The 18,226-nt window shown below is 49.2% G+C and overlaps 1 protein-coding gene across 4 annotated transcripts in view; it reads left to right on the top strand.

The window, feature by feature from the left end:
- Positions 1–18,226, top strand: part of PTPRG (protein tyrosine phosphatase receptor type G) — a 666,481-nt gene that overhangs the window by 579,462 nt on the left and 68,793 nt on the right. For 2 of the 4 annotated variants that reach the window (XM_010980956.3, XM_031470666.2), the window contains 2 exons: positions 4,917–5,049; positions 17,865–17,951. In XM_010980956.3, the coding sequence (XP_010979258.3) occupies positions 4,917–5,049; positions 17,865–17,951 (220 nt within the window). The remainder of the gene's footprint in view (positions 1–4,916; positions 5,050–17,864; positions 17,952–18,226) is intronic. The other 2 variants (XM_064496361.1, XM_031470665.2) reach the window with 2 other exon arrangements.

Genomic DNA, 18,226 nt, shown 5'->3' with positions numbered 1-18,226 from the left:
TCAGCGCTGCTGCTCGGTTCCACTGAGAAGAGAAAAAAACGAACATTCTCGGATGCCTCCTTTGTGTCAGGCACCGTGCTTAATGCTCGACTGGTCAGGGCCAGCTTTGGAAGATGCAGCCGGGCTGTCACACAGGCCCTTTGCACGCCTCCATGGTTTGCTCTCACCGTCTTGAAACTCTTCTAATCTTTTTTGAACAAGAGGCCCCATGATTTCATTTTGTATCTGGCACAGAGTGCTTCGCATGGATTATCTCATTTAATCCTTCTGAGTTCCCTGAGAGGTGAGCGTTCTCTGTTTCTCTTGGATAGAAGAGGGACCAGAGGCTCAGAGATAGGCAGACACTTACCCAAAGTCACACAGCTGGAAAGGCCTGAGCCAGAATTTGTAATCAGGTTTGTCTGACTCTTAAGTGTAGGCAGGATAGTGGTTTCTCTGAAAAGTTTATAGTATGTTCTAATCTCTGGGGTCCTTGGTGTGGGAAAGATCTCTGGGGGACTGAAGGTCCCCAGCTCAGGCAGCATGTTATGTGTTCCTAGCAGATTTGAGTAACTCACTGTCTTTTACCCTTTGTCCTTTGAGGGTCTGCTGAGTGAGTCAGACAAGCGTTCCTTCTGAAGGGCGGCAAGTAGTGTAGTGCAGTCTTGTCTCAGGGCAAACTTTGAGGTTCTGGCTCCTCCCTGGCAGCCCCTAGTTCTGATGCCCACAGAACACGTCTGAGGTCCGGCGTGACTGCCACATGTGCACTCACCTGTTACAGGGGAATCAGATTCAGCCAACACCAGAGGAGCACTCGGCATCTGCCTGGTGCGGTGCTAGGGGCTTGAGGAGGGGGAGGATGGTGGCAGTGGTGATGCTAGTTAGTGATGTTGTGGGTGCTGATGATAATCATTGCAATTGATAACGTTAAGCAGGTGCTTATGGTTGCCAGGCAACATTCTAAGTGTTTATATTGTATTATCTCATGTCACCCTCACACCGCCCATGTAGTGGGCAGTATCATTATTTCCACTTACGGATGAGGAACCTAAGGCCCAGAGAGGTTAACTAACTTGCCTGGAGTTGCGCAGCTAGTGGGAGACAGAGCTTTATTACTGTTCTTCCAGATACAGAGAAAATCAGCCCTGCTTTGGGGGACCTGACAGTAAGTAACATGAGCACTTACAACTGAGGGTGACGTGTGCAGCAAGAGAAGTGCATGATGATGACCACCAGGACGAGGATGGTAGTATTTACTTAGCGTTGACTCAGCGCCAGGCGCACTCCCGAGCATTCCACACGCATCTTGAGTTTCCCACCGCGCCTGTGAAGTAGGTTTTTTTAATCACATTTTATAGTTCAAGAACTCCAGGCACGAACTGATTCAAGGTATTGGTTCGGAGGCAGAATTTGAAAGTGGCAGAGGCAGGATTTGAACCTGTGACCTTAACTCTACTCCGCCTTGCAGAGAGCACAGACAGAGGGTTTGGGGAGGCTTCACAGAGAAGGTAGCGCCTGAACCAGGACCGAGGGATCAAGAGAAGCTCCTGGGGGCAGGACAGGAAGGTGTTCCAGGTGGTCAGATCAGCAGGGACGGAGGCCAAGGGGTGGGACCATGGCCCAGCATGGTCGTTGGGTGGGTGGGCGTGACTGGAACACATCGCGGGGGGGCGGCAGGAGATGATGGGGTCGGGGAAGGCCCACTCAGGAAGGGCCCCGCTGTCCCTGAGGGCTGTGTGGAGTTTCTCAGGGGAGGGACAGGGGCAGATTTCACATGATGGCGTGGAGACAGGATAAAATTCCAGGCTCCCGGTCCTGGGAAGACAAAGGAATACTGTGAATTTTAATAGGAAATCAACGTTCCCAGGCCCACATGGGAATCCAGTAGCACTGCTAGCTTCTGCCTGGCCTTTCAGTAAAAGACCTGGGCAAATCCAGCTGCCTGTCACCAGCCAAGGCTGAGATCAGGCTGCTGACAGGATAGTTTCCTGAAGTCTCTCACGGACGCTGCAAGCTGTTGGCAGCCTGCGTGCTCCTCCCCAGAAACTGCCACCTGGGGACTTGGGGACTGTCCTGAGGGGGACTTCGGATAGTGGCTCCTCCCCTAACCCCTCAAAAAAAGGAAAAGCTCACACAAGCACCATGAAATATTAGAAAGAGAGGTGAAATGACTCAGTCGTGGAACTTGGATTGGACCAGCCTGGGCCAGAATCTGCATTCTCTCTCCTGGCGACAAGGAGTCTGAGTTGGTGCCCCACAGTCTTTTTGGGGTTCTGGAGCTCCCTGAGCATCTGATGAAAACCTCACCCTCACTTTGTAGGGGAGGTGGGAGGGACGGGCATAATCACCAACACACGGGATTTCAGGGAGAAGGTAGTGTAGCAGTGACCCTCACAACCAGACCATCCCTCCTAAGGCCCAGAAATGCTAGAGGGCGTGGCCACTGTTTACTGGCTCTAGAATGGCAGAAATCCCACCCAGCTGGCATCTCCAGGGACTCTATTTTAGAGATCTCCAGGTGAGAGACCATTTTGTCCAAAGGTCCTTTTCTGTGATGGAGGTTGAGTAGGACCTGGAGTTTGCATTCTGACTCTTTCCCACCCCTGCCCACCAAGCAGGAGCCCAGGCAAGGATCTTTTTCTGGAAGGAGGGAAGGAAAGAAAGAAGACATTGGGTACACAAGGGCTTCCCAGGGTGGAAACAGAGTTCACTGGATGTGTGCCCTGTCTCGTCAGCCCTCCTGCCATGTTTTCCATTAACAGGACCATCCAGGCTTTGAGATTCCCCACCACCAGCCAGATAATTACCTAGCTGAGCTTCCCCCTTCTGGAGCCTTGCAAAATTACACTCATTTGCAACTGGGTCTTCGGCCGGTGACCAGAGCCTGGCGAGTAAAGCATCATATATCAAGGAAGAGATTGCGTCCCTGATGGTGTCTGCCTTATGGCTCGGTCTTGCGGTGTTTTCCCCTGCAAGCCCTGGGGCCTAAAGCCAGTTCCTTTGGAAACCCTGGCTGATGTGATCGCTGCCTCTCCATCTCGCCCCCCCCCAACCCCCACCTTGTGCACATACCCCCGCCACTTCAGTGCTCTCTCTCCGGAACACCCAGGACACACTGCTTCCCCTGCACGTGGCCTGGCTGACTCCCCTTCATCCTTCGGCCCGCACCCTGAGTCAGGAGGCCCTTGCACAGTCCCTGGACTGTTCCCCTCTACCCCTGTGCTTCCCCTGGCGTCAACATTCACCGGATTCGTGTTGTTTGTTCCTGTGCCTGCTTCTCCTTCGAATTCCTGCCTGATGTTCTGCTGCATTCCCAGCCCCTAGCGCCATGCCTGGCACTCGGTCGGGGCTTGGAAGATAGCTGCCCAATGAAAAATTGTGGAGCAAGGGGTCACGAGAAGTGAGCTCACTAAATGAGCAGCCAGTTGCTCTCCTGTGGCTTTTAATCCGAGTGTGCCTCGCTTGCCTGCCTCTGTTTCCTGACCTGTGAGCTGGGCAGCAATCTGGCCCTGCCTGTGCAGGAAACAGAGGAGGTGATCAAGGTCAACTACCTCCGAAGAAACCCAGTCAGAGCCCTGTGACACACTTCTCCTTCAGTCCGGGACCTTGCCTCTTTAACAGTGTGCTCCCGGGACCAATGATCTCTTTCCTGCTCAGCCCACCTTCTGTCTCTTGGAAACCCAGCCTGATTAGCCCTGCATTTAGTCCGTCCTGCAGAGGGACACTCGGGGCTGGCTGACTGCTGGCCTCGTTTTTTGCAGAGCAGGAGGAATCCCTGCTGAGCTACCAGTCAGCCGGCCGCCAGCGTTCCATGTCTTGGTGGGGTTTCTCCTTGCGGCCACGGGGAGCCTTTGCTCTCTCGCCACCCGCCTCTCGTGACTGCCTCTGTGCACCTGTGCTCTTCCCAGCCTGCACTGCACCTGAGCTTTATTTGGGCCACCTGGAGATTTCCAGGCGTCTGCCCCACAGGATGGGAGACTCGGTTCTCTCCTGAGGCTGCTGGGGGACTTGTGAGGATAACTCGGGGCCCAAGGGGAACGGAAGGAGGAACTGCTAGGGTAAGAGGTGTTGATTGACTAGAGAGAATCCTGGACCATTTCACAAGCTTCCCCTTTTAATCTCTGGACTGGCTGCTGTTTTTAGAGGCCGGCGTGCGCTGGGAGCAGAGTGAGGCATGGCTGCCAATCTTGTCTGAGAGCTTTCAGAAGGATGGGAGGGGGGCAGGTGGGCAGTGGGACCCAAGGAAATGCTTTAGAGCTGAATTTGAGGAAAACCAGGATCTCTGGGAATCTGGGTAGTGGGCACTCAGGGGCAGAAGCAGGTGCTCCTGCTGGGATGTGCTGTCGTTGCGATTTTGAGTGGCTGGTTAGGACTCCAGTGTCAGAGCACCATTGACCTAGCTTAAATCCTGCTCCCACCCTTGGCTAGGAGACTGCTGGGTTGGGGGTGGGGTACACTTGAGCAGTTGCCCCGCCATGACTGTTTCTTAGGAAGAGGGGGTTTTCCAAGGCAGAATTGGGATGCAGTTACTAGAGGAAGGGGTAACAGGTGCTCAGTAGGCCAAGGAATACATGCCCTTGGTAGTTAAACCTGCGAGGCACCCCTGCCCCCTTTCCAGAGGCAAGTTTGGTGCTGCATTCAGACTTGAGCATGTTTCTTCAGTGCTTGGAGTGAGGCTGGGTGTCTGTCTTCTGTGCAGCCCTCTTTAAAAACATCTCAGACTCTATCTGCGAGTCCATCCCATGGCGATTACAGACCACAGCCTGCAGAAAAGGCCCTGTGTGGGCTGGGACTCAGGAGGGAATGGTGCGGGCATCGGGTGGCCCAGTTCTCCAGAACCACCTAACTGGAGCAGAACTCCACACCCCAGTCTGCCTCCCCGGCTTCCCCGTTCAGCTGGCCTCTTGTCTTCTGACTGGCATGCTTCCTCTTTGCAGCAGAAAAGAACACCTCTGGAATGGTCAGCCGCCCTTCTGCAGGGAGGATGGAGTGGATCGTCCCTCTGATCGTGGTGTCTGCCTTGACCTTTGTGTGCCTCATCCTTCTCATCGCTGTGCTAGTTTACTGGAGGTGAGTCCACCAGGGAGCACTGACGGGGGGAAGTGGGGGCTGGGTTCTGCTGTCAGCACGCTGCCCAGGGTGGGGGAGGGGAGGGGAAGCCCATGGCCTCCTCATGCAGAAAGGTAAGGTAGCTGGGGTATTTCTGGTGTCACCATCTGGGAGAAGCTGGCAGGACAGAGCCACTGTTGGGATGAACGCACTTAGGATGAGCTTCTAGGATGCAGTGCTAAAGAGCTTTCTGCCTGGGAATCAGGGAGATCCAGGTTTGCATCCCAGCTCTGCTACTTGCTGGCCGCAAATCCCATTTCCACTTGGAACTTCAGTTTCTAAACCTGCACAATGAGTGACTAAGTTTCATAGCATTTCCAGGTTCTCTGAGACCATGCTTCACTTTGTTGTGTTGTGGAAAAATGTGTTACAGCTCAGTGTTACAGCTCAGTTGTGATGGCAACCTGGATCCGGGCGAGAGACCAAGCAGCACTCGGAGAGTTGGAGAACTCAGGTTTACAATGCCAGCGGGCCCAGAGGAGTTAACACTCCAAGCTCTGGACCCTGTCTGTAGGTTTACACTGGGTTTTATAGGCTGTCAGTTTACACTTTGCAACATCATATGCAAATGAAGTATAAGGAAAGTTGACTAGGAACAAGCTTTGTAGAAATGGACCAGTCAGGAGTGAGAGAAATAACCAATCAGGAGTGAGCTCCATGCAAATGAAGCACTACAAATGGACCAATCAGACATTAGGGAAATGAACCAATCAGGAGTGAAGGAAGTAACCAATCAGGAGTGAGCTCAGGAACCAATAGAATTTTAGGGGTAAGTAAGCCATTTCAGAGGCAAAAAGTGAGAGAGAGCCTCTGGGCCAGGGAACCACCTGATGGTGCTGGCAGGAGAGTAGTGGCCCTGCCTAGGGTCCTGCCAGTCTTTTTATGGGGCTTCCAGCTTCAGCTGTAGGCACATGATAGCTCCCCTTGACCTTAAAATTTTTTTCATCAGTGTTCTGCTGAAAATCTGGTGATAGGAAAACATGTATCATATTATGTGGCATTTAATACGTGTAAGATAAAAATGACTGGTGGTTAGTCCTCCTTTTATTACCATCATCCTTGGACAGGGTCTCACTGCTTGCCCTAGGAAGCCCATTGCAGCTTCTTTTGAAAAGTTCCACATTTCTTCAGCTGCACTCTCTCAGCCTAAGTGGTTTAACCCAGTGAGGCAGGCTGGCCCGCGCGGTTGGCCTGGCTGCCTTCGCCTCTCAGACTAACATAGGAAGCTTCTTAACAAGCTTCGTCAGTGACGAACAGGTCTCGGATCTCCATCCCTCCCTCCCTTCCTCCCACTCATCAGATGAAGTTTGAGCCCCTGTTGTGTGCCAGACACTTGCTCATGAAGCTTACATTTATAGTGCTGGAGACAGGCCATAAACAAAGCAAAGAAGTGAAATATGTAATACCTAGGATGGAGTTGAGTGTGTAATGGAGAAAAGTAAATCTGGAAAGTGGAAGGAGCTGCTGAGTGAGGCTTAGGGGTGAGCAGTCAGCATGGTTAGGGAATGCCTAACTGGTGAGCGGTAAAGGAGGAGTCCAATGGGCTCCATCTGGGACACATTCCAAGCAAAAGAAACAATATATGCAAAGGCCCTGAGGCAGGAGTGTGCCTCGTATGTTGCCAGAATAGCCAAGAGGTGTGGCTGGAGCAGCTGAGTATGGGGAAGAGTGGTAGGAGAAAGTGTCAGGAAGAAACAGGATGCAAGGGGGTCAGGTCGTGTACAGCCTGGTGGGCTGCTGTAAACACATTGCCTTTTTACTCTGAGAGAAGTAGGGTTGGGTACACAGAAGAGTGCTGTGTCCTGACTTCAGGGTGACTTGCCTGTCTTGCAAAGGGACTGAAGAGAAGCAGGGGCAGAAACAGAGAGACCAGCTGGGACGACTGAACTGCTCCAGGAAGGGGTGCTGGTGGCTCAGATTAGGGTAGCAGTGCGGGCTGTGGGAACCGATTGGATGTAGATGTGTTCCAAAGGTGGGATCAGCAGAATCTGCTGACAGATTGGCTGTGTGTCTTTGGCTCTGTTCTTAATTGGAAAGAACAAGGGAATAAGACAGGGTTCATCTGAGGCTTCCCCAGGCCCCTGATGGGAACCCCAGCACTGCCAGTGTTGCAGACCAGCTAGATGATGCATTACATTGTATTTTGGGGTGAGCCTAGGAATGCTAGACTTAACCTCCCTGCCCATCACTTCTCCAGGATAAAGCGGTTTGCAAACAAAAACTTGTCTGGAGCCTGTTGGTTGGTGGAGGCTGCCTAATGTGGGTTTAACTGAGCAGGTGGCAGTAACAAAAGGTCTGCACACCCTCCTCTTGGCTCTGTTTGGTGCTGTGTAGTTTTAGTTGCAGACACTCCCCACGGAGGAGCAGAGAGGACCCACGGCTGCCCCAAGCTGGATGACCCTCGCAGCCCCAATGTGAAAAAGTTCCTATTTTGAATCATTCTAGCAAAAACCTCAGTGCTGTTTCTAATGGGTCCACCATGAGTCTCTGCCCACCTGAGAACAGCTCATGGTGACCAAGGAAGACACGGACATTTAGCCAAGCAGACACAGATACCAGGTTGGCCAAACATACATGTTGGCAGCAAGCTGCTTGTAGGAGCGGGCTATGTAAGGTAGTAAAGAGATCTTTTTAAAATCCGTCCATTCAAGGTGTATTTTCCCACTAGAAATTCACAACTGTTAATACTTCTGAAAAACTCAGCGAGTCCAAGCACAAAATATGTACTGAATAATACATTCTTTCCTGTTTAGAATAGATTTACAAGGTTTTATGTCTATCATTTATAGACACATCTATAAATAATATTAACGTTCCTATTCCAAGCTTGGTTTAAAGTAACCAGAGTTTTTTTAAACTTCATCCAGCAGCCTCTGGCCAGGAGCTTTGACCGAACCCCTGATGCCAACACGCCAAAGTTAGCGCAAAGGAGAAAATCCTTACAGAGCAAGCAAGGTGAAACTGAGTTAGCGTCAGGATGGATGAATTTAGCCTAGAGGGGACAAGGACCTTTTTTCTGTCCTTTTTTTTTTTTATTCATGGGAGGGCAGGAAGCACTGGGCAGCCCACGCAGAAGAGGCGTGTGTCGCTCTTTGGCGACGCAGCTCTGAAGCCAGGACATCAGTGCTCCTGAGCACAGTGAGGCGCCCTGGGGGCGGATGATGGGCAGACGGACTTGCCCTAAGTAGACGCTGAGGCAGGCCAGAACGTTCTGGAGCATTTCCTCAGGTGGCAGGCCTGACCCCGGGGACTCAGACCTGTCCGCTGTGGTGGCAGCTTCTCCGGCCGAGGGCTGGTCCTCCGCAGCCATTGCTCTGGTTTCTGAGCGTGCTCGCTTGGAGTCGTTGGCACTGCAGTTTTGTGGGTTCGTGAAATTGTAGGAAATGGAAGCTGAGGACTCTGAAGTCTGTCCACTAGTGTCCCTCCTACCACGTCAGTGTTTGCCAGTGTTCACTGAGTCGTTCGTAGTAGCAAGGCTGTGCCAAAGCACCTGCCAGGCACCCTCTCACGTGATTCTTACCCCGTGATTCTTGTGTGGTAGGACCGTTCCCATCCCCACTTTGGAAGCCAGGGACCAGGAGCTCAGGGAGGTCACGTGAGTCATCCCAGGGCCTGTAGTAACTGAAAGACAAGTGCAGTGAGTGGAGACCCAATGTGTTTAATCCAGAACCCTTAGCATATCTAGCCCCTGAGACATGTCCCGTGTACTACACTCAGTGCCGGGAAGACCGAGCATCACGGGGGTTGAGCTAAGTCAAGCGGACTTGGGATTAGTGAGCCCGTTGGGCCACCGCCTTGTGGTTAAACTCACCTGCTTTCTTTGACCCGGGAAGGGAAAGGGAACTGATGTTTGTTGAAATGCCCACCGCGGGCTGAGTAGTGGGCACGCATATGCACTGTTGGTCAGGACCGTTTCTCCTGCAGCTGGCAGAAATCTATGTCAAACTGCCTTAAGCACACATACAAAATAGTTTGTCAACTCATGACGCTGAATGTTCAGGAGCATCAGGCCCAGCTCTTCTCGGAAGACGGAACAAGAACTTGGCTTGTTTTGTGTGCCTCTGTCTCTCTCCCTGCCTCTGGATTCTGCTCACACCCTCCCCATCTCCCTCCCTTCTCTTCTCTTGGGAAGGCCCCTCTGACTGTTTCTGTGTGGTGGTCTCTGGCCCATGTTGGACTTCTGTCTCCCCATCCCAGCGCAAAGGGGATTTCTCTTCCCTAACAGTGCCAGTTACGCCTCCAGGTGATGTTTCCTAGGACTGGTTCGGGTCATTTGTCCATTCTCAGAGCCCTGGGGCGGCCAGGGGGGTGAAGGCTTGGCAGGCCTGGTGTTCTGTGTAACTCTGGAACCCAGAAAGGCGGTCCTGGCCATCGAACCACGCACCTTGACCTGGACAAGGGGTGGTCCTACTAAGGACCATCCAGACCCAGAAAGGTGACTGGATGCAGGGGTCAGGCAGACAGAAGCGGGCAGTGTCCCCTCCAAAAGCTGGGAAATTGGAAGCGAGGAAGGATAGTTCAGACTTGGAAAGCAGGGGAAGCCCACAGGTAAATAGTGGGGAAGAAGCACGGCGGGTGTGGGAGCTCAGCACGGCCAGCCTGGCATTCTTATCAGGGCTCTGGCGTCCCATGTCCCATGTCCCATGCCCCATGCCCCATGCCCTGGGAAAACGAGGGCCGCGTTCATCATCTAAGTTGCAGGATTGTTGGAGAGTGCGTACAGGCGTTTAGACGGCTCAGCTAAGTGTTCTGCTTTTTAAGAAATTAGAAAGCTGTTTCTCCTATTGGGCTCCCTTGCAGCTGCTGTTCATGTCGCTCTTACGGAGCTCCTGCCACATGCTGTGCTAGGCTGTAAAGGCCCCTTAGGCGACGAGCCCCTGGAAAGAAAGGTGGAGTAACACTGCCTGAGACAAGACTCCACCACCTTCAGTGTCCTTCTCTGCAAAACCGAGTTTAAATGAATGTGCCATTGGCTTCACATGAAGATTAGGTATGAGCTCCGGGAAGTACTCATTCCAGTGCCTGGTACTTGGTGGATATCAGATCCCTGACTTGAGGGATTAGTTACAAACATAGTTCTGGGTACTGCTGTGCCTAAAAAGAGGCTGCTGTTCTTATTTTTTTTTTTCCCTTAACACACAGCTTTTATTTATTTTTTTTACTGAAGTACAGTCAGTTACAGTGTGTCAATTTCTGATGTTCAGCACAGTGTCCCAGTCAGGCATATACTTACATATGTTTTCATATTCTTTTTCATTAAAGGTTATTATAAGATATTGAGTATAGTACCCTGTGCTATACAGAAGAAACTTCTTTTTAAATCTATTTTTATATATAGTGTCTAATATTTGCAAATCTCAAAATCCCAAATTTACCCCTTCCCACACCCTTTCTCCGATAACCATAAGATTGTTTACTATGTCTGCCAAGTCTGTTTCTGTTTTGTAGATGAGTTCTTAGTGTCCCTTTTTCTTTTTCCTTTTTCTTTTTTTAGATTCCACATATAAGTGATACCATTTTTCTTTTTCTGGGTTACTTCACTTAGAATGAGAATCACTAGGTCCATCCATGTTGCTGCAAATGGCATTATTTTATCCTTTTTTATGGCTGAGTAGTATTCTGTTGTATAAATATGCCACAACTTCTTTATCCAGTCATCTGTTGATAGACATTTAAGTTTCTTCCATGTCTTGGCTATTGTGTATAGTGCTGCTGTGAACATTGGGGTGTAGGTATCTTTTCAAATTAGAGTTCCCTCTGGATATATACCCAGAAGTGGGATTGCTGGATCAGATGGTAAGTCTGTTTTTAGTTGTTTGAGGAATCACCATACTGTTTTCTATAATGGGTGCACCAAACTACATTCCCCCCAGTAGTGTAGGAAGGTTCCCTTTTCTCCACAGCCTCTCCAGCACTTATCATTTGTAGACTTTTGAACGACGGCCATTCTGACTGGTGTGAGGTGATACACCTCACTGTAGCTTTGATTTGCATTTCTCTGATAATTAGTGATATTGAGCATTTTTTCGTTTCATTTAATGATATTGGCCATTTGTAGGTCTTCATTGGAGAATTGCTTGTTTAGGTCTTCTGCCCAATTTTTGGATTGGGTTATTTGATTTTTTTAAGCTGTATGAGCTGTTTATATATTCTGGAAATTAAGCCTTTGTCAGTTTCATCATTTGCAAATATTTTCTCCCATTCCCTAGGTTGACTTTTTGTTTTGCTTATAGTTTGCTTTGCTGTACAAAAGCTTATAAGTTTAATTAAGTCCCATTTCTTTATTTTTGCTCTTATTTCTGCTGCCTGGGTAGTCTGCCCTAGGAGAACATGTTCTCTTCTAGGAGATTTATTGTGTCTTGTCTTATATTTAAGTCTTTAAGCCATTTTGAGTTTATTTTTGTGCACGGTGTGAGGGGGTGTTCTAACTGCTACATGCTACTATCCAGTTTTCCCAGCACCACTTGCTGAAATCCGCTGTATATTCTTGCCTCCTTTGTCGAAGATTAGTTGACCATAGGTCTGTGGGTTTATTTCTGGGCTCTCTGTTCTGTTTCATTGATCCATATGTCTGTTTTTGTGCCAGTACCACACTGTTTTGATTACTGCAGCTCTGTAGTATTGTCTGAAGTCTGGGAGGGTTATTCCTCCAGCTTCATTCTTTCTCTTCAGCATTGCTTTGGCAATTCTGGGTCTTTTGTGAGTCCATATAAATTTTAGGATTGTTTGTTCTAGTTCTGTGAAAAATGTCCTGGTTAATTTGATAGGGATTGCTTTAAATCTATAGATTGAGGCTATTGTTCTTGAATAAAGAAAATGAGATTCCCAGAAGGGCATCTTACTGTAGAGCTGCACACGCTTCCCAGTCCTGTGTCCGCTGCTTAAAACATGCCTTGAAAGTAACTTTCGGAATTTCCTTCCAGAATTCATTATTTCGCATGATCTCCATTGTGCAAAGAATTAATCTTCGAAATAGCTGAAAGTTATCTGTTTGGAGCTACATATAATATCAGTGTAGGTGAACCTATTGAACAGAACCACTTTGGGCCAGCTAATAAAGATAAAATCAAGGGAAATCAACTCACACGTACCATTTGCCTCCTCTTGTAAATAGTGCCCTGTGTGTGCCTTTTAAATAGTGCAGTCCGTATCAGCATGTAATGGCGCAGAGCAGTAATCATTCTTACTGAAAGGAGGGAGGAAATCAATGCACTACCCTGTGAAGTGTGCCGTCTTGGCCTTATTCCTGAGGATGGTAACAGAACGCACCTTTTGAATGACTGCCGTCAGAAAGTGCATTCCAAGAGCTCGGGCTCCCCTGTCTTCCAAGACAAGCTGTTTATGTGGCACTCATGTGCTGACATTCCTGAAGAGACTTGGAGCAGCAGAGCTGCTGCCACTCAGAAAGAAGAGGAAATTTTGGAGACGGTTTCTTCATGATTTGCATAATCGAGGTAAAACACAGCTGGGAAAAGAGCCGTGTACAGGGCGGCCAGTCAGTATGCTAGGGCATGCAGCTTGTTCATTTCTTTCCTTGTTCCACAGACTAGCTTAGCAGCCGTGAACAAGACATTAGCATCCACTTAGAATGACGAGTGTTATGAAGATATTTTAAACATTTTTTTCCCAGTAATCTTGAAGACAATTGCCTGGAAGGTAGCTCTGCTCTCTTCTCTCATGAGCACAGAAAGTCTTACCCTGAAATGGCTTCACATATCTCAAAGCCTAAATAGCCAAGAATCTTTTTTTGAGTGTTCACCATACCGCACATGTGTGAAGTTGACCACTTGGCCACCTAGTTAAGCCCACACATCCTAGGGATGACTACATCCATTTTGCAGATCAGAAGACTGAGGCTTGGTAAAATTACAAGTCACAGTGTTACTCTCGGGTGGATTCTGGATTTTAACCCAGCCAACTTGACTTCATCGCCAGTGTGTTCATTGTCACATCATTTTGCCTGGATGAGGAATAGCATGCCTGGAGGCACTTACTTCCTGCCGCAGCCTGTTTTTCTAGCATGTCTTTGTGTGTTGAAAAGACCCTGCGGTTTGGATTTGCCAAAAATCACAAAGAAGGACAGCTGAGGACCAACTGTATTTTCATGTGTTTTAGAAGCCAGATAGATGTTGATGTTAAATGTCACCTATGTGTCCTGTTCTGAGTCCCATCTAATCAGTACTGTCTTACCTCGGTGACAAATTGAGCATCTTATTGCCCATAATTCTAGCTTAGAAAAGAACTTTCCAGAAGTATAGAACAGCTTCACTTTTCAGATTCAGGTAGAGCTGAGCCAGTCCGGAACAGAAAACTGGGAACTCTAAGTAAAATTTGTAACTAACATCTCACCCGGTTTGTTAAAGGTTTGACGTTAGAAAGATTTTACATTCTGATCTGCGAAATTCACATCCCTCTTCAACACATAACCAAGCCGTCTGTAAATTCTGCGGTAAACCGATCAACACCAATTTAGCTCCAGAGGCAGACGGGAAAAGGTCCTTTACTCTCATCTTGAGACTCTGAGAAGTTTTGCTCCTGAGTTGATGCCTCCCCATTAAGAATGCTGCTCATGAAAGCAAGTGCGTCTTGTTGACATGGCAGTTTTGTTCTTCCCTGGGTGTTCGGGGGAGATGGTGTAGTAAGTGCGAAGGGACACAGAACACGTGTGTCTGGGGTTGAGCTGGCATGACGGAGGCTCCGGCAGACAGGCAGATGTGTGTGAGGTCCAGCATGGGCATGTGGGGGCACCCTTTGTGCTCAAGGAATGGCTGGCCACATGCACCCAGTGAATGCGGCTCCCTCCTGGATTTGGTCACGGCAGTGACACTCGGAGCTGCTGTGAGCCAGACTCACACTGCCCGCCCATCTGCTCTGGCAGCCGGCGCTTCCAAGTGTACCCTCTGATGTCTGGGTTTGGTTTAGACGTTTGCCCCCCCTCCACCCCAGGAAAGTCACAAAGGAGGCGGGTGCCAGAGCAATGATTTCTCCCATGCAGGTGACTGTGAACAGACAGCCAGGGGGAAACATTGCCAATCACAACAGCCCATAATGGTGAATGAACACAAAGCAAACTTGGCGTTGTTTAATCGACATAGCAATCATGGGTGATGGCCAGGGTATCAGGGCTGCATCACCTTTTCCCAAGGGAGGAAACGGTGTCCAGAAGGGGAGGAACTGGCCCAGGATCACAAAGCTAGTATGTCTTGGAAGGACCGTTGACCTTTGAACAACACGGGTTTGAACCACAGGGGTCGATTTATAAGCTGATTATTCTCAGTAGTAAATATTGCAGTCCTACCTCTTCGGTGTTCGGGAGAACCCGCAGAACCACGGATGTGGAGGAGCTGCGGGTACGGGGACCAGCTACATCCCGTAAGGGTTTTCAACTGCGTGGAAGATCGGCCCCCTAACTCCAAGGTTGTTCAAGGGTCAGCTTTACTCACACCTAGGACTTTGTTTTGTTCTGTTGACCTAACACCGTTTACAGCTGGCATATTCATTTCTTCCTTCCTTTGTTTATTCAAAGGCATTTCTTAAGCATCCAGTTGGTGTCAGGCCCTGGAATTGCAGTGAGGAGGGGGAGTCCCTGTCTTCAAGGAGCTTACAGGCTAATGGAGGAGATGAGCCAGTAAACAAAGGTTATCCCAAATAGAGGTCAGAAGCTGGTGACCTCCAGATCAGTTTTACGTAGCTGACATCTTGTTTTTTAAAAATCGGAATTATTTTGAAAATAGCTGTCTGCGTTCTCGTGATAAACAGGGAGATGTGACATCAGTTGTTCTCACATTCCCTTATGGCACTGATGAGCTGTGCAGAGCTGACTGTGCCCATCAGCCTGGTCCCCCTGCTTGCCAGACTGCCCGTCTCTGTCCTCTTCTTGAATATGCATTCCCACGGTCAGCGGTGATGAATGGGGACCGTGCTCTGGGAGAGACTTGACCACCACCAGAGTGGGGCAGGAGGGCGTCAAGGAAGGTTTCTTGGAGGAGAGGATGTTTGGCTGTGATTTTCACAGAACAGAGAAAAAGGACAAATGCTCAGGGCAGAGAGCTGCGTTAGAGCTGACAACAAGGCGCGTGTTCATGGTGTGTTTAGTCCCTTCCCGGTGCACCGCCCACCCCAGGAAAGGCGCCCTCAGACTGCCCTGCCTCTCTGCAAAAGAAAGTCTGCTTCATGGGTAGGGTCAGATCCTTTCCAAGGGGGTTCAGGGCAGGTACAGACGCATCGCATCAGCCCCAACTCCTCTTCTGCATCTCATGTGAGGGAGGGAATGAGAATCAAAAGACAGGTTTATAGGCAACCGTACTCACCTAGAAAAATCCAAGCTTCCAAGTCCTGCTTTTTGATGGTTTTGTGTGATCACCTTTATCTTTCCGGCAAACAGACCACTCATGGGACCACCTGTATTCTGGCATCATTTTCTCTTTTATAAACTGGTGACTGCTCATGTCACTCATGTCCTTCTAGAACCTGTGCCTGGGGCCATAGTTCAGAGGGTTTTGTTTGTTTGTTTTTGGGGTTTGTTTTTTTTTTTTAAGATCATTAGATTACTCAATCGGTACAATCCAGCTCTTCAAAGCCTGACAATGTGTGGAGCCAGTGGGAAAAACAAAGCACGTTTCACGATACCAAACGTGGCTTGCCACGGAGAGTTGAGTTTCTGATGACACTGTGGTGTTAAACGTCTTGCTCTGAGATGCTAAACGGCACAGGCATGGGGAGCCCTTAGAGACCCCAGCTGTCCTAGAGACAGGCACCTGTTTTTTTTTTCTCTCTCTGCGCAGCTGTGTGCAGGCAGAGCGGGGTCACATGGCAGCTAATGCGGCCGATCCCGGGCAACTTTTTGCTCAATAACTGTTTCCCAAATGGCTACTCAGGGGCCTTTCAGAATGCACGAGGACCGTCAGTTGTTATAGTAACCGGCCCCCTGCTGTTGAGTTGGCCCTGAGATGCCGGGGGAGGCGCTGGGAACCGGTGGACTCATGCAGACAAAAGCAGGGAGAGACGCGCTGCTAAAGGTTGCCATTCAAACATGCTCTGTGATACTTAAACGAGGGGACCGACTCCACAAAGAAGTGAGTGGATACATTTTTAAACCAGGCTGGCTTTTCAGGAAAGGGAACCTCCTGATAACGTTCAGTCTCTACTACACAAACAATGCCTTTCTCAGAATTAAACGTCCCTCCCTCCCAGGGCTGATGGGGTCTGGCCTGTAGGCTGGCCCAGGTAGCCCCCTTGATCATTCGAGATATTAGTTTTATGGCATGTGCTTCTCAGCGAAGTGTTGTCAGTTTACAGGGGGGGAGTTTTAAGCGCCTGTGATTGTGTGTGAGGAAAAACTGCGGAGATAGCCGGCTCGGCTCCAAAATTCCCGAAAGAGTGAATCTGGCAGAACTCAGAGTCGGGCTAAGGGTTGAGAAGAAGTCTAAATATTTTAGGAAGCTGCAAATTTCAAGTTCTTATGAAAATTTGCAAAAACACTCCAACACACTCGTGATTTCTTCGGATTAATGTTGGTAGCCGCACTGAGTATGTTCGTGAGGTTTTGAGGACAGTTGTAGTTCCAGAATGTACTCAATAGAGGGAGACAAGAAGTTCTGGATTATAGCACTGTCCCCTCCCCTCCCTTCTCATCCCGTCCCATCCCGTCCCATCCCGTCCCACTCCCCCCACCTACCTTTTAACCATTTTCCCAACTTTTGACTCATCCCTAATTTGGTTCCTATGCCAAGCACTTTTACCCAGTGTGGAGTCTAGTAATTATCCAAATAAATGAAAGCTTGTATGAAGAGGGAAGAAAAACCTAATAGTTGCGAATTCGAGGATATTTATTCCTAGAAGTAGAAAGCCACCAAGTAAATCAGAAGTGAACACGTTCTTTGGAATCACATACCTGAATTCCGAGTTCTGCATGAGAGTCCATAGAACTTCCTAAAAAGAGAACCTTACTATATCCAGGTTTGTCTTGACTGTTCTGTTAGCAGAATTTGGAAAAGATAGGAATCCTTTCCATGTGAAGTCCTTATAGCCCAAGTGGTTTGGGGGTTAAATATAATGAAATAAATACTTCCCAAGGTTCCTCTGTGACAAAAGTGCATCTTTCAAACGCTAGAGCTATGTCTCCAACGCTTTGGTATTTTAAGTTTTAAGGGGAAGGTAAATATTGGACGTAGTGTATGGTCATGACTTGCCACCACCTGCTCCCCGCACCTTAACTGCTGTGCCTTCGTATGTGTTTCACCATCTGTATTGTGAATCAGCGGAGTGTTTTTGTCCAGAGATGAGAGGACTGCGTGCGGGAAAGACAGAACCCCAGATTGCTCTAACAACATGAAGTACAGAGAAATTTGCGGCAGAAGGGAGATTCAGACAGTACCCAGGAGTTTCCTGCCGGGTTCTGTTTACCGCAGTGGTATTTTAAGCCTTCCTGTTTGCCGGGGGAGCGTGTCAGAGGTGGAAGGATCAAAGGTCGTTCTGGGGTTTGTGTTGTCCTGACCTTCTGTTAACACCTGGGGCGATACAGGTTTCTAATATGGAAAGATAGCTTTTTAAGAGCAGAATTCCCATTGCGTATTTCTTCCCTCAGCATAAAAAAACCTTAATAAACCCATTTATCTTCATGTATAAACGTTCTCTTTGAAACATGGGCCCAACGAGGCTCGATGGCAGGGGGGTCCGTCTGTGTCAGATGGGAGGGAGGGTGTTGGTGAACTCTTGGTGGCCAATTGAAATTACTGTCTTCTACACCTGTTCTCTTTTGTTTTTTGTCCATTTAGAGGGTGTAACAAAATAAAGTCCAAGGGCTTTCCCAGACGTTTCCGTGAAGTGCCTTCTTCTGGGGAGAGAGGAGAGAAGGGGAGCAGGTGAGGGGCAGTCAAGCTTCAGGTGGGGGGTCTCTTTGGCGGGGACTGGCTTGCCGGATTTTTGTTCTGTTGCCTTGGGGATTGAAGTCCTCTCGTCAGCGCGTAGCGCTGCTAAACTCACCTGTTGGACCCCACCTCCCCAAAGTAAGACTTGCAAATACCAGTGCAGCTTGCGGGTAGCTGGTAGCAATTAACGTACGTCCTGTGTGTGCTTGCTTTGCTTGACTTTGCCGTTGGGGGGATGGTTTTTGTTTCTAGGATGGGGGGGCGGGGTG

This window comes from Camelus dromedarius, chromosome 17 (genome assembly GCF_036321535.1).
Source record: "Camelus dromedarius isolate mCamDro1 chromosome 17, mCamDro1.pat, whole genome shotgun sequence".
NCBI classification, from domain to species: domain Eukaryota; kingdom Metazoa; phylum Chordata; class Mammalia; order Artiodactyla; family Camelidae; genus Camelus; species Camelus dromedarius.
The sequence above is the reverse complement of the archived record's forward strand: the minus strand, read 5'-3'. Positions and strand labels throughout refer to the sequence as shown.